General features: G+C 33.4%; 2 protein-coding genes across 3 annotated transcripts; one reads left to right on the top strand and one right to left on the bottom strand.

Annotated features, from left to right (window-relative positions):
- Positions 1-1,949, top strand: LOC105798084 (HVA22-like protein f). Its single transcript, XM_012627987.1, has 5 exons — positions 1-128; positions 558-584; positions 1,050-1,172; positions 1,258-1,504; positions 1,777-1,949. The coding sequence occupies exons 1-5, from the start codon at positions 82-84 to the stop codon at positions 1,801-1,803; spliced, it is 471 nt and encodes a 156-aa protein (XP_012483441.1). The 5' UTR covers positions 1-81; the 3' UTR covers positions 1,804-1,949.
- A 2,245-nt stretch (positions 1,950-4,194) lies between these two features.
- LOC105798082 (uncharacterized) lies at positions 4,195-11,732 on the bottom strand. Of its 2 annotated transcripts, XM_012627981.2 has the most exons (4): positions 11,402-11,732; positions 10,544-11,276; positions 7,066-7,393; positions 4,195-6,972 (listed from the first exon to the last, which is right to left on the bottom strand). In XM_012627981.2, the coding sequence occupies exons 1-4, from the start codon at positions 11,431-11,433 to the stop codon at positions 4,379-4,381; spliced, it is 3,687 nt and encodes a 1,228-aa protein (XP_012483435.1). In that variant the 5' UTR covers positions 11,434-11,732; the 3' UTR covers positions 4,195-4,378. The 2 variants fall into 2 exon arrangements, with proteins under 2 accessions (XP_012483435.1, XP_012483432.1); XM_012627978.2 differs by having other exon boundaries at positions 4,195-7,393.
- Between the last annotated feature and the right edge of the window lie 3,197 nt (positions 11,733-14,929).

The raw sequence follows: 14,929 nt of genomic DNA, 5'->3' as shown, positions 1-14,929 counted from the left end.
GCTTTAAGTAATGCTGCAATACTTTCATTCCTTCATTCTACCACTCAATTTTCTTCTTTGCCTTCAAACCTTTCTGCTCATATGGGAGTTCTTCCAGTAATTGCCAAACGTCTAGATGCAATCATCGGGTATTTACCTTTCCCCTTTTTTTAATGTTTCATTAGTCAAAATATTACCTTCATTTACTAATATAGTGTAAATATTAAAAAAACCTATGTATAAAATTTAATAAATGGAAATATATATAAAATTATTAAATATTTTTTTTAAAAATGAGCCTAGATTAACCATTTACAAATATAAGTGAGTTTAGGCCATATTTTGGGTCAGAGCCGAATTTGGACAAACATAGAGTGTATTAGTATCATACTTAAATCTGATCGAAACTTAAATCGGCCTATGAACAGTTCTAATTTAGGATATTATGATATAATACAATATGATTATTTGTAACAAATAATAATATATTTAACATAATTTTATATAAAATAAAATGAAAATAATTTTTAGAATCTGGATTATTAAAGTTCTAATCAATTTTTTTCTCTATGACACAGGCCTGGAGTGATGCTTCTGTATCCATTGTAAGTAAAGCAATTGTCAATATTTTCAAAAATAATTAGGTTCAACTTCTTTTAAATATAAATATTTAAAAAAGGTAAATTACGCTAGTAGTCACTCAATTATTAGTAAATTTCTTTTTATCATACAATTATGAAAAGTTATAAAATGATTACTCAACTATTTAATTGTGTTTTTGGTCACCGATAGCCTTTAAATTTAGCATAATAGCTAAAAAATTTTACTTTTAGCCATTTCTTAAAATTAAAAATTCAATTAATTTTTTTTCAAAATTATAAGCACTTTTTATATAAGAATTTTAGCTTTGTCCCCTTCCCAAATTTTATAACATTATCTCAAATCTTTTTAAACAAAATTCCTAGCTTCGCCCCTAATAATAATTTTAATCATCAATATTTATAAATTATGTCAATTTAGTCTTGATTTAAAAAAAATTTTAACCCTCAACAATGTGTACGGACGAACAGATATGCCTCGATCCGAGCAATAGAAAGTCCATCAATGGTAGATGACCAACAATGGTTAACCTATTGGATTATATATTCCCTCATTACCCTATTTGAGCTTTCATTTTGGAGAATCCTGGCTTGGTAAGTAGTAAACCATTATTCCATCATCCAAGCTATTATGGTTGAATCATGTGTTATAATTTATATAATAAAAATGAAAAAACAGGATCCCACTGTGGCCGTACATGAAGCTGGTATTGTGTATGTGGTTGGTGTTGCCTATATTCAATGGAGCAGCTTATATATATGAAAAGCATATAAGAAAATACATAAAATTTGGAGGATTTGTGGGCTCAAATTATTCAGAGGATCAAAAGAAGATCCTCCAGATGATCAGCTTAGATGCTAGGAAATATGTGGCTGAATACGTTGACAAGCATGGATGGCCTGCCTTTGAGCGAATTATCAAAGCGGTAACTTGTTTTATATAAACTCTTTTGGATTGCATTTTACCTTCTGTATTCAAAAAATGAGTAAATTAGTCATTTTTGTTGTTAAAAGCTGGTCCTTGGCGTGTTCAGTTATTCTATTAACTACGCTAGTTTTTAACAGTAGAAATGAATAGAATTGTAACAGAAATGATCAATTTATTCTTTGATCTAGTTTACCCATTTTTTAAGTAAAGACCTCTATGATACTTTTACCCCGTCTCCCTCATTTATTGCTAAATTATTTGTTGTTTCAGGCTGAAAAAGAAGCAAAGAAACCATGAAGTAGTGTTCGCAGCTACCATTTTATGAGTGATTGTCAAGGAATACTACAAGTTTAATTGTTTGTGTGTTTATATATATTCCAATTCAAGAAGAAATGTATCTTAAATTTCTGAATATCAATCAAATCTTTTTATTTTATTTTTAAGGCAGGTTGCTGCGTAACTTCATTTTAGTATTAAAATAATAAAAGGTAAATTTCATCGGTAGCCACTTGTGTGTCTGAATAGTAAATGTACTATGACTGTTCGGCATGGTGCAATGGTAAAGAACTTGTTTATAAATTCATTGAAGATGGGTTTATTTTAGTTTCCACCAAAATAATCATTTGATAGAGAGGGTCAAATAATCTTTTCTCAACTAAATTGGTACTCGATTAATCCATAATATCAATTCAATCAAAAATTTAAATAACAGATGGCTTTTTTAATGGGATCCAGGCATTTTTACTAAAATTACTTCTTGCTTAGATTAATTAGGGTTTCATTATATTTAAGAGCTTTATTTGGATGTAATTAGTTAGATTATATAAAGGATTCATTCATTAATAAAATTTTCAACTCTTGCGGTTAATTTCTTTTTAGAAGTGATTTTTCTTTTTGATTTTTTTCAGGAGTCATGGAAATCCATTCTTCTTTCATTTTAATATTCATTTTTTGGAGGGTTGATCAGAGTCAATAATTAAATTTGTTGGTATTTATATCTCAAAGGGGTTCCGTTGGATAAATATCCATCAATTTATCCGACCCATCTTTCACCTTTTAACTTTCGTTTTCTTTATTTATCTATGTTTCCATTTTCTTTGTTTTTAAACCTGTTATCCGAATCTTTTTTTCGGGTCGAGCAATTTGAATATGATCTTGATCTGCTGTCCCTATCAAATGTTCTCAAATTTTATCTAGGAAAAAAGAAATGGGTCGAGTTTGTTCAACAAACACAACAACGGAGCATTGGAAGTTTAACATCACGATGTCATCTGCCTAATCCTCAACGATTACCTAAGGGTAGAACAAGGGAATTTTAAGCCACATGGCAATGTCATAAGCACAAAGTCTCAGACACCAGGGAAAATGGAGATGAAGCTTTGTCTATAATAGATTAATTAAAGGTAAACGTTGGAGCTTAAGATCCAATGCAAGATGGGATTTAAAGTTAATAATCGTACATCTAACCAAGTTAGATTGAAACTTTTGGGTGAGGGTTTCTTAATTTGAGGAGATGATACTTTACTTTGTAGTTTTAGAATATTCAAATTGGCAAAGTATTTAACAGAAAAATAGAGAAGAAATCAAAAGCCATATAAGAACAATACCAAAAATCAATTTTAAGCTTCAAAAGCCAACGCATCATGGAAGAATGATTCACCATTCTTTTTAGCCTACATTCCAATAACTTTTCTATAAAATAATCGAAAATTTTTAAAGATATAATATCAAATTTAATCCTCAACTTTTATATCTTTTTATAAATTTAATTATTTTAAGTTAAATTTTACCTTTTATTTTTAAAAGAATCATAATGAAAATATTAATTAAAGATTAATTTTAACGATATTGACATGACAACTCGTAGCAATCTACATATACTTCATATTGATATGACATTATCCACGCCAACAAAAAATTTAGATAATACAAAAATATTTAAAATTTGCAAAATTTCAACATTCAAAAGAAAAGTTGATAAAAGTTTAAAAATAGCATGAAGCACATGTGAATTGTTATGTGAGCTATTATTGTTTAAATTTTAATATTTTAATCAGTATTTTTATTTAAATAACAACGATTCAACTCTTTTTGAAAGATTGATGGCCAATATGACCTTTTTTATAAGTTGAAGGCGAAAATTAACTCAAAAAAAGAATGAGGGCCAAATTGATAATTGTTATAAACATTGAGGGCTAAATATGACATTATGCCAAAAATAAAATATAAATAGAGAATTCTGTTTGAAAAATAAACACTGTAATTGCTTTAATTATTCAATTAGATTACATTCATCCCGACAATGCAATGATTTACCTCCAGCTAATCTTCCATCTAGTGGCTATCATCACTTATCCATATTTTTTAACTAAATAATGCAATTTTACATTAGTGAGAACTGAGATAATGCAAGATGCTTCATCAAATACTACTACAATTTCAAGAAGGAAGTGATCAGTGACAGCATAAATCCACTTTTACAACATTGTATCATAAATTCAAACTACAAAAACCTTAAACTAATAATATAAATTAAAAAAAAAAAACCTTTGTTTTTACTTGGAAAAGTGGACCTGGAGCTTAATCCATGATGTATTGGATTGTAATACAAGTGATTTTCTTTTGGTTTTTGCTCTTTTATGTCCATCATATTTATATATAATCTCACTGGTTTGAGATGGCAGCAAATGCATGAAAACTAAGCTTCATTCTTTTCAGGATTCCATAGAACTTGCAAAGTAAAGAGCAGTGAGATACAGTCATGTATCCAACCGGGCTAGTAGACAGTCCTTTACAATCACGTGCATAATTTGTAAAACTGGGTGACGAAAACTGGAACAGAAAATTACCTGCAGGAGGATATGACTTACTCCTAAAACCTGTAAATCTTCGTTGATTTCTTAAGAGTCTCCAACATTTTGCCACACTCGGTCACAGATGCAAAAGGGATAGTCGAATGGATCAACCTCGAGTTATCCTGATCGACCTTTTGGCTGGGTTTCAGGATGTGCTTCACCCCAGGACTCAGTTTAATAGGACCTAATCTTGTCACACCATATCCATCAACTTTGGAAGAATCGATTCCAGCTGAAAGTCCAAGCCCATCGTATTGAGACTCGTTTAGAATCCATCCTCCAACGCTTTCTTCATTCCTTTCAGGTTCAAGTTCTAGTGTCCCCATGTTACATTGAATGTCATTGAAGTTTTCTCTTGTCAACTGAGTTTCAGCTCTTGAATTATCTCGAATTCCAAGATTAGGCAACTTAATGGGCTTCATTAGATAATCTTCTTTAACTGCAGGTCTCTTCCTTGAATTCTGGCAAACATCTGGATCCCGAGTGCTCACAAATTTTGACTTCATTCTATCTTTAAACTTGATTCCGTTCCTCTGGCTCAGGGTAATAGATGTTGGTTTGATTACCGGGAGGGATGGGATGAGTGGGGAGTGAGCTAAAGATGGTTGCCCAACGGAACTTTCCATGTGTGAGTAAGGGATCATTGGATTGTGGTCATAAGAAACTATAGGAAAATGAGGAACCATGCGGTTGATAAGAAAACTAGTTCGAGCAGTATGCGGATGACATATACCACCCACATCAGGAAACAGTTGAGAAGGTGTACTAGGTGCCTGCACTTGCTGTGTTGCTTGTAACAACCATGGGATCAGGCTCTTTGAGGAATCCCGACACCAAGATGGTTGGACATGTTCAACATTATCTGGGTGCAAAAAGGGAAAGTTGAAAGATGATTTTCCAGCATTCAGTAGATTCGAGTTGCTTTCAAGTTCAACAGAATTCCCATTTATATTCTGAGAGTTTCTGTGCGAAGCAGATACTGCAGGTAGTAGAGAGCTAACTCTTAAAGTTTCGGTTCTTGATATAAAAGGCTCCTGGAAGTCACCTCCATTGTCATAAATAGCATGGGAAGTGTGTGGATGAGCAAAATGGCATGAGCTTGGATTAGGATCTCGAGCAATTGTAATGCTGCTGCTATTTTGGAATTCTGGATTTGCTTGCCAGTTAATGCCTGGCTGAAAGAAATTAGATTCATGAGGTTTGATGAGTACATTTCTAGGAAAGGCCTGATTTCTCGCTATTTCAAATTGTCGAACAGATGTTTCTTTACACTTTCCTGGCGCTGGATCCAGAAGCCATTCTTGTTGAAAATGTTTATCGACACATGAATTTTGGAGGCCAATACTTTTAGGAGCATCTGCTAATCCTTGTCTCTCATTGCTACTTTGACAAATTGTAACATCTTTTCCCATCAGCCTCATTGTTGGAGTAGGGCTATTCAGGAGCATCTTCTCAGCATTTTCCATTGCATGACTTATGTCTTTTTCCTTTCGGTTCCAAAACTGGTCATATTGTCCACATCCAGTGAAAGAGATGTTTATCAGATTTATGTCTGAATCCATCAAACAGTCGGAGCAGTTGCATCTCCTATCAGATTTTGTACAGTAGCCATATTTTCTATGACCATGTAATTCTGAAGCCCCTAATCTAGCCGATGAATGTAAAGTGGCATTCTCTTTCATGTGATTCTGTGCAGGAAACAAACTTAACTGATTATTTGGAAGTGCACTTCCAATATAATGCTTCCCTTTCATGATTGAATGATCATCAGTGCTCCTTGGAAAGACAAGATTGTTAACGTTATTGGAAGAACCTGGTCCCGGACCTGGTTTCTTTAGCTGGTCAAATCCTCCTTTTGCATTTGAATTGGTCTGCACTAGTTCACCTAGTGAATTAAGAGGCAAACCGAAAAAATCCTCATCCCGGCACTTCTCTCTTATGGCAACATTCTTCTGTTTGCAATCCAGAAAGGGACATAGCCTCCCCCTCAGTTCATTAGGAGCCAGGCAATATAGTGGTTGATGAGACAAAGCATGACCTGAAACATTTCCTGATGCAAATTGTGATGTAAACGGGGCAGTTTCACTCACATTTTTACTCAAAGCAAAAGCGGATGATGACGGATGCAAAGACACCCTCGGATTAGCCTTAGAACTTATAGCAACTTCTGGGTTGTGATCTCCAAAATAATCAACAAACTGGGAACTGGAATTCAAAGTTGTTGACACACCCCCACATACTTCCGAGTTGACAAAAGGATTCTGAATCTCTTTTACAGCAGAGAAGAGTCTAGGAGCAACAGTAAAGGGAGGGCTACAAAATGTAGTTTGATTACCTTGATTAGACATATGCAAATTACCAGAATCTATTACGACTTCACCTGGAGGCAAAGATTGATCTGAAAATTGATTTGCTTTTTCTTGTGACAAGATACATGGTCCGAGAAATTTTGGTATATCAACATTGTAATGAATATCAGGCAACAGTTGCTTCCCTTTCATAGCTTGCACCGCAATCCCATTTCCTGTGCTAAAAGAAACATCCTCGTCATCAATTGTGTTTATCTGTCTAGCTGGAAATCCTTTATCAGTGTCATTCTGGTGGCCTTTCTCTGACAGCTCAAATGAATCCAAATCAACATGGCAAATGTTTTTCTCGAGTGAAGCAACATGTTTCTTATGCGGACCAAGTATGTCATCCTTACCTGAGAAACTGACATGCCTGACTGAATGTTGAATGCCACAGGTGCTTGCTTGAGTCGTGGCCCTCAAATTGCACCTTGCTGAATTTTGTCCAGAACTACTGTTACCAGGGTTCTTGAGAATACCACGAACAGATGAACTTGGCTTTTCACGCTCTACAATTAGTTTGGATGCTTGAACAACCTTGCTTTTCTTCTTCGCAGACATGCATTTGAGACTTGGTTTCTCTCCGAGAATAGAAATGGCATTAGAGCCCCTATTGCACAATGTATTATTCAGTTTTCTATTGAAATTGACAGGAGTTTGTGGCTTCAGCTTGGTACCATTTTCCTGAGACACAAAAAACAGAAATATCATGATGTCAAGTTTTTCAGAAATTCAAGTTATTTCAACTATTTTTTAATTCAATTGTGAAAATAAAGAAACTCCTGTACCAAAAAGAAAATGTCCACACAGGAAATATTGAAGAATCATTGTACATAAAAGAATCTTCCTCTGCCTTTACTTGAGTGTGTAACTAAAGGAGCTCATTGGATCGTAAGAACAATTTAGAGATTCTTAAACTCCCAGCACAGCACTAGCATAAACCTTTGCATATGAATAAAATGAACACTTCTGAATGCAACAAAACGCATCTAAAACTTGGGACATCGTGAAAAGGTAGGTACCTATATGTGAAACTAAAATTACTAGATAGCTAAAATGATCAGAAAAATATTGAAGTGGTTTTAGGTGGTGTCAAAATTTCATAAAGGTCCAAGAACTCAACTGTTCCAGTAGCCTGTGCCCTGAAGTCTAAAGGTGTAAAGAATATTTGTTTTCAATTTAATCTACCAATATTGGACAGGTAGCTGGTAGTGACCAGATAGCTCTGTTACAGTCATTTCAGTTTGTCAATATGTTTGAATTGGGAGAGCAGAAGGAATAACCATTACTGCCGTTGTAAAGACTGGACAATCATCTAATGAAGATGCAGAATACTAGTACAAAATTATTATAAAGAATGTGAAAAAACGAAATAAATTCAGAACCGAGTAATTAGTTTAACACCAGCATTCTTTTTCCTCCCTTGCAACTAATATAGAATGGGGCACACAGTTGTGTCTGAGAAAGGTGACTTGCATGCAGGTTCAAGCCTCTAAGACTGTAGTAAAGCACGCATATCCTCAGTAGGCCCTATGCGAGTACATTATCGAGGGTAACATAACGCATTCATTAAAAGAATACCCTTTTCTAGAACTTTGTATCATAGACCAACATTGCTAAAATGCTTTCTTTAAAATGCTAGCCTCTAACAAAAAAACAAAGTTATGATACATGAATGTTCCAAGAATTAAAAATCAGATAATTTTGTAAGCAAGGACATTCCTTTTTCAGAAGGATGTGGACTCGTTTAGAGGGCATGTTTGCTGCCTAGATAAAAGGATCCCAAACGGAAACTCACAACCAACATAGGTTGTTGCTCATCATCACATAGATTTAAAATAATTTAAGGTTAAAAGCTTGTTATAACTAGAAAATGCAATGACATATAGTTGAATAAATCACAAAACAGCACAGAAAAATTGATATCAAGTGATATCACATGCTTATTAAACCAGCTTGATGAGTAAATAGATACTGAGAAAGAGCAAAAGGAAGTTTTTTATCCATTCCATAACACTTGTGCTAGAAGGAAACATAATTAGTGAAGTAGCATCATATGCTGCAGATCGTTTTATAATTGAAAAAACATTCTTATTTGTTGTACTAATTGCATTTTAACAGTATGTTTCACAAAGACACAAACCTTACAGATCAAGCCTGCACAACATCATAAACTGGCATAATGCAAGTGTATCCCCATCATAATTTTAACATCTCGTCCTTTTCTGGCAGATGATGTTTCGTATGGGTTTGGGAAGTGTAACAGTATAAATGAAATATCATTATTTCCTCTTGCTCCAACCGGAATTACTTTCAATAACCAGTGTAACTTATAAAACAAGACTGCTCCCATAGCTATCATCACCACCGTCATCATCTATAGTGAACAAGTTTCCTGCCAATATTTTCATCTATAGCCATGTTCCTACACTTTCGATCAACACTTTCTCGTCAAGCCAAATGGAAAAGGCTTAAGGTCATGCTCATACCAATACTTCAAAAGCATTTGCCTGATAGTTGAATATTCACCAACTAGGAATGACCAATGTGCAAAGGTCCATGCATGAGGGAATAAGGATCACTTCATCCACACACTATCAATAAAGCCACAATCTGTGCCAGTTAATCAAGCCTTTCTGCCATTAACACCAAGATGGGTTCCTCAAAACTACAAGAGTCTCATAAAATATTAACACTTGCAATTTCATTTTGAAGCTGGCTAAGCAGCTAATGAGATAATCCCAGAACATAAGAAGCTACAAACACTAAATCTAGCATAAAAATTGAGGACTTTTCAACCATTCACCAAATCAAAAAGAAATATGGTTCACTCAAAATAATAACTAACTAGATCTGCATTTGGCATCACCCGTCTACCCGCCAACAAGTGCAAAGACAGATTGCATAAACAAAGAATTAGAATACCTAGCCCACATTTCTCTCATAAGATAGTCCCTGAGATGACACCAAATGTATGTCATTCACTGCAACAAGATCATGACAGCTCCACGTTATCATCAATCCTACCTTACAGCTTAAACAGTTCACCTGAAAAAAATATTATTGAAGCCCTTCCATAGCGTCCATAATCTACAAGTCTCAATAATGAGCAACTCCAAGTCCAACAATAGGTTGAAAGACTAGCCATTAGATCAAAAACAAGACTGGCCCCAACAGCTAAATGATTATCTTTGTTAGAAAAAAAAAAAGGAAAAAAAATTATTGCAACAGTAGTTAAAAGAAAACAACATCAGTAATCTAGGATAGATATCCTAAATCAAGGACAAGAAACCTTTAGCCAATGGAAAACTTCTTTGCCTCAACCCGTACTGTACAGCTGGAGCACCACACCTCACCTAAGCTCCCTTAACCAGCTCAAACCTTCCCAAACATGAAAACCCCATCCCCTCCTTTTTACCTTTTCCCTCTCTTTATGCTGCTGATGAACCTTATTGCAAACAAGAAGTACATTTGCAAGGTAACTGCTCAGTGATCTCAGTCCTCAAAATGAAGACAGTTTTTAACCAGCTTTATCAGCAGTAATTTTATTAATAACAAGAAAGGAAAAGAGAGAAGCACAAAAGAAATCACATATGAAGAACATAGATTTATACTAGATATTACATTAAGTAGCTCAAATTGCAATTCATCAAGATCAAGCACAAAATAAAATGACTATTTATCATGATCTGAACAATGATGAATTATAACCCTCATGATAAACATGAAAAATATTGCTGCAACATCTTAAAACTACATAGATAATAAAATCAAACAACTCAAAATTATAATAAAGCACATAATAAGCAATATTTTATGATGTAAATCACAAACCTTGTTAGCAATCAGCTCATCTTGCTTGTTATTCTTATGTGTTTTCAACTTCCTCCTTTTGTTCATAAACTTATTCACTATTTCCACTTTCTTCTTCGTTTTCTTCTTCTTCTTCTTCTTCTTTTTCTTCATCTTCTTCTTTGGCTTCTCAATCTTGCAATTCAACTCCTCTAAACTGCCATTTTCATCTTCATCCAACAAATTTTCGTCATCAAGAGCATCAACTTTGTGGATCTGAGGAGCCACAGCAAAAATCTCAGTGATGGACCGTTTCTTGGGTGTTCTTGATTTTGTACCCTTAATTGACATCCTCATTTGGCGCCTCTCTTTTCTAGATGCTTGAGCAAGGCAACTATCAACATGAGCATTCAACGCATTCACTGTTGAAGCAGCAAATGCCCCACAAACTGGACATTCCAACATGTCTGGCCTTTCATCGGATTTCTCCCCAACATGAAGATTTACTTGCAAGAAATCACTTTGGTTGCTGCTGCTTTGTATATTAGCTAATTCAGTTGATTTAAGACGATCAAGCTCTTCAGACCACCAGCGAAATTTGGTGACTGTGATCGGAGGAAGAAAAGATTCCATGGTTTGTTTACTTATCTTCCTGTTACCATCATCATCATCATCATCATCATCATCTGAAGAAGAAGAAGAAGAAGAAGAAGCAGCTCCACTGAAGGGCCAACATTTCACCACGTCGATGCTTCTCATTTTGGAAGCATACTCTCTATACAAAACAGCAGATCAACAAAGTCAAACAACAACAACACAAGAAGTAAAAGAAAAAATCTTTCTAATAACCATAAAAGCAAACATGAAAAGTTCACAAAACCAAAAACGGAAACAACTCACCGGATGGAAAAACCTTCAAAAACAACGGCCATGTTACGTACCCCAGAGAGAAATCAGTATAAAAAACTCATCTCTTTGACCAGAAACAAGAAAAAGGAAGAAAACAAGCAAAGTTTGGGACTTTGAGTACCAAAAATTAGACTAAAAGAAAGTAAAGAAAGAAGTCCCAGACTGAGGTAGAGTGAGAGAAAGAGAAAGTGAAAGATCAGAAACTGCATGATGAGGGATGTAAGGCTTGTTGTATATATGTAATCTCTCTCTAACTATATGGCGAAGGGTGAGGTTATAGAAAGAGAAAGGCTTTACATTTGATTCCCGCTCGAAGAGAGAGAGAGAGAGAAAGAAAGAGCTTTCTATTTCATGCTTTGCTTTGATAGCTCTCCCCTTTCCCCTAATTTATGACTGACAGCGACGTATGAGACCGCAAGCGAACGCCAAAGTTCCAGAGAATAACCAATTTTACCTTTCTTTATTCGCTTCCTTTCTTTCTCTTTTTCTATTATTATTTCTTTTTCAACCTTTGCCTTTCTCTATTACATACAACACACAAATATATTTTCTTTCTTTTTTCTTTTTAATAATTTGGCAAACTACATGTAACCTTATTAAATTATTATTATTAAATTTCATTAAATTTTAAAAAAAATTATAAAATAACCAAGTAATTTTTTTTAAAAGGTACTCAATAGAACGATTTATAGAGTTGATCAAAACACGTGGGACTGTTTTTTCTATTGCGAGAGAGGTTGGTTAGTTTCTTGCTAAAGTATCCAGAAGAAAATAGTTCATTTAATTATTTGTAATATTTTACATTACCCAAAAATGTCCCAAGTAATTTTGTTGTTTTCGTTTATACGTATATTATTCCGACGAATTGCCATTTGGCCCATGCATGCATAGTAGATATAGCAAAGATAGAAGGAAGTGAAAGTTGTGAAGTAACCTACATGTATTTACGATGACCATACATATATATATATGGTTCTAAGTGACGTAATTCTCGCCTTATGTTGTTTATGTTAAGGATTATATATTTACAAAACAATTATCATTCGTCAGCATCTTAACTTATAACATCACATCATTATCTTATAAGATCATGTTGTCACCTTCACTACGAGACAACATGATCTCCTAATACAATGCTTCTATGTTTCACCTTAGCCCCTCTTATAAAAACCCATTGGCGAACAACACCGTAGAAAACAGGCAAGTCTGGCAAACCCATAGGCCATAGGAGTATTATATATAATTATATGACATATGATACGATTTTTGTTTACAAGCTAAAGGAAATAAAGATCAAAGAAAAAACAAACTCATACTATATCATATAGACACACACATAAAATACTGATCTACAAATCCAAATAAGCATTAAAATCCTTGTTTCAAATGAAGCCATGTGTCTAAGCTTTCATTGCGACATGTATATGAATATGTATATGTTAAAACCGTAATTACACCACTGCATATACTTCAATCTAATCCCTTTGATATGTGTTGACTATAGGAGGAATTCGAGGAGAATGCCGAGAATGTTAATACCAGTTAGTGTATATATATATATATATTATAACTCATTTAATCATATTCTTTTAGTCACTATATAATAAAGGGGTTCATGGTGTTTTTTCTTCTTTTTTTTTTTTGTCTATACAAAGGCCGTCCTGGAATGTTAGACATGAAGGGAAAGTATTAGTGGGATGCATGGAAAGCTGTTGAAGGTATGTTCTCTTGTTTAGAGAGCTTTTTCTCTTGTTTAGGGGTTTGAATCGAGTCGACTTTAAATTTAATTGGAGACTTCGATGTAACTATTAGATAGCGGAGGGTTTCGGAATATATGAACTATAATTATGCTTTGAATTTAGGTTATTTAGATTATTTACTTTTACTTTATCTTTTCAGTTACATTTGAATCTAAACACGTATCTCATCACTACAATAATTAATATCATTGCTACTACTATTTTTAATTTTATCGGAAACCAACATACCATCCATTCAAACAAAGCCTAAAACTATATTATCCGACAGTTACACAAAAAAGTGCATCCAATGGGAGCATAAGAAAATGATAGCTAATTTTCTACAACATTTTCCAAAACTAATTTTCTTTTGAAATCGAACAGACAAACTTTAATTTAATTTTGATTGAATGAATTTGGATTGATGGGGAAATTTTTCTTTTTTCAAAAAGAAATATTTGATGAAACTCGTGACATTTGAGGATTCAAATTCAATGATTTTTTAATGAGTATTTATGAAATTAATAACGGGGATTTGGGTAAATCCATCACCATATGAAAAGCAACCATCAACCTAGTTGAATTTGAATTATTCTAAGATATCAAGAATTTTATATAAAATATATGATTTATTTTGGTATTTTTAAAAATTTGAACAAATTTAATTTTTATAAATTTTAATTATTGTTGATTTAGTAATTGAACCGAATCGAGAATTAGTGATCGGATCAATTCAACGGCTAGTTTAATTATTGAAAATTTTATATAAATTTATAAGTGATGATGTGGTGGCATCACAGAGTGCCTATATATTTTATGTATATTTTTAAATTCAGAAAATAAATTTAATTGTTAAATTCAGTATAAAATAGATAAAAAATACAAAATACAAAAATAAATTCAATTAACCAAATGATAATATCCATTTCCTCAATTTAATTTAAAAAATATGATCCTACAAAAGGATTGTCAATTTCTTATATCAGGATCACATTAATTATGAAAACAAAAAAAACCAAAATCCAAGTCATTTTCAACTGGCAATTGCAACCCAGAGGGCACAATGTGTAAAAGTAAAAGTAAAAGTAACAGAATTCCAATTCCCCCAAGTGGGTAAAATATTAGGGAAGATATAGAATTTCAACCTCACGCGCCAAACTAAGGGTCCACATAGTAAAGAGTTAAATTGACTTTGAAAAATATGATATATAAAAGAATAGAGGTCTTGCAAGTACGTGATAAACATCATGGTGTTGTGAAATGTAAGTGAACCCCATACCCACCCACTAGACTCATCATTGATTTTTATACCTATATTTGGAGCACCCATACCCACCACTAATTCCTTTCACATCAATCATATATAGTTTTCAAATGTTGAATGTATTTCAACCTTTATAATATATTGCAAATTATACTTTGAAATTCACACAAATTTACTATTTTCATTTAGAGTTGTTAAAATTTTATTATTAATGGATAGACATTAATTGACATGAAATCTACCCATATGGACATGAAGTGGCATAACTTTTCAAATGTAGAATGTATTTCAACTTTATAATATGTTGGACATGTTGTCATGAAATTCACACAATGAGGAGGCACAACCTTTCATGTTGGACATGCTTCTTAGAAGAAATATGTCTCATGGAAATGTATCAATTGAACGATAAATCATCACTTTCTAAATTTGAATAAGTGCTTACTAATAATTAAATTTACAATCTACAATTTCCAACAATCCCCCACTAGATTGCTAATTCCAGAAAATAAGTAC

Source organism: Gossypium raimondii, chromosome 9 (assembly GCF_025698545.1).
Source record: "Gossypium raimondii isolate GPD5lz chromosome 9, ASM2569854v1, whole genome shotgun sequence".
Taxonomy (NCBI): Eukaryota; Viridiplantae; Streptophyta; class Magnoliopsida; order Malvales; family Malvaceae; genus Gossypium; species Gossypium raimondii.
This window is presented reverse-complemented; position numbering and strand designations above follow the sequence as displayed.

What these genes read in the sequence shown, in the direction of transcription:
- LOC105798084 (XM_012627987.1), top strand. Translation starts at nt 82, where the DNA reads ATGGGAGTTCTTCCAGTAATTGCCAAACGTCTAGATGCAATCATCGG. An exon ending in GTGATGCTTCTGTATCCATT is followed by an intron (nt 585 to 1,049) that starts GTAAGTAAAGCA and finishes ACGGACGAACAG; the next exon opens with ATATGCCTCGATCCGAGCAA. An exon ending in TTGAGCGAATTATCAAAGCG is followed by an intron (nt 1,505 to 1,776) that starts GTAACTTGTTTT and finishes TTGTTGTTTCAG; the next exon opens with GCTGAAAAAGAAGCAAAGAA.
- LOC105798082 (XM_012627978.2), bottom strand. Translation starts at nt 11,433, where the DNA reads ATGGCCGTTGTTTTTGAAGGTTTTTCCATCCG. An exon ending in TTTGAAGGTTTTTCCATCCG is followed by an intron (nt 11,277 to 11,401) that starts GTGAGTTGTTTC and finishes TGTTTTGTATAG; the next exon opens with AGAGTATGCTTCCAAAATGA. An exon ending in ATGAGCTGATTGCTAACAAG is followed by an intron (nt 7,394 to 10,543) that starts GTTTGTGATTTA and finishes TTTGTGTCTCAG; the next exon opens with GAAAATGGTACCAAGCTGAA.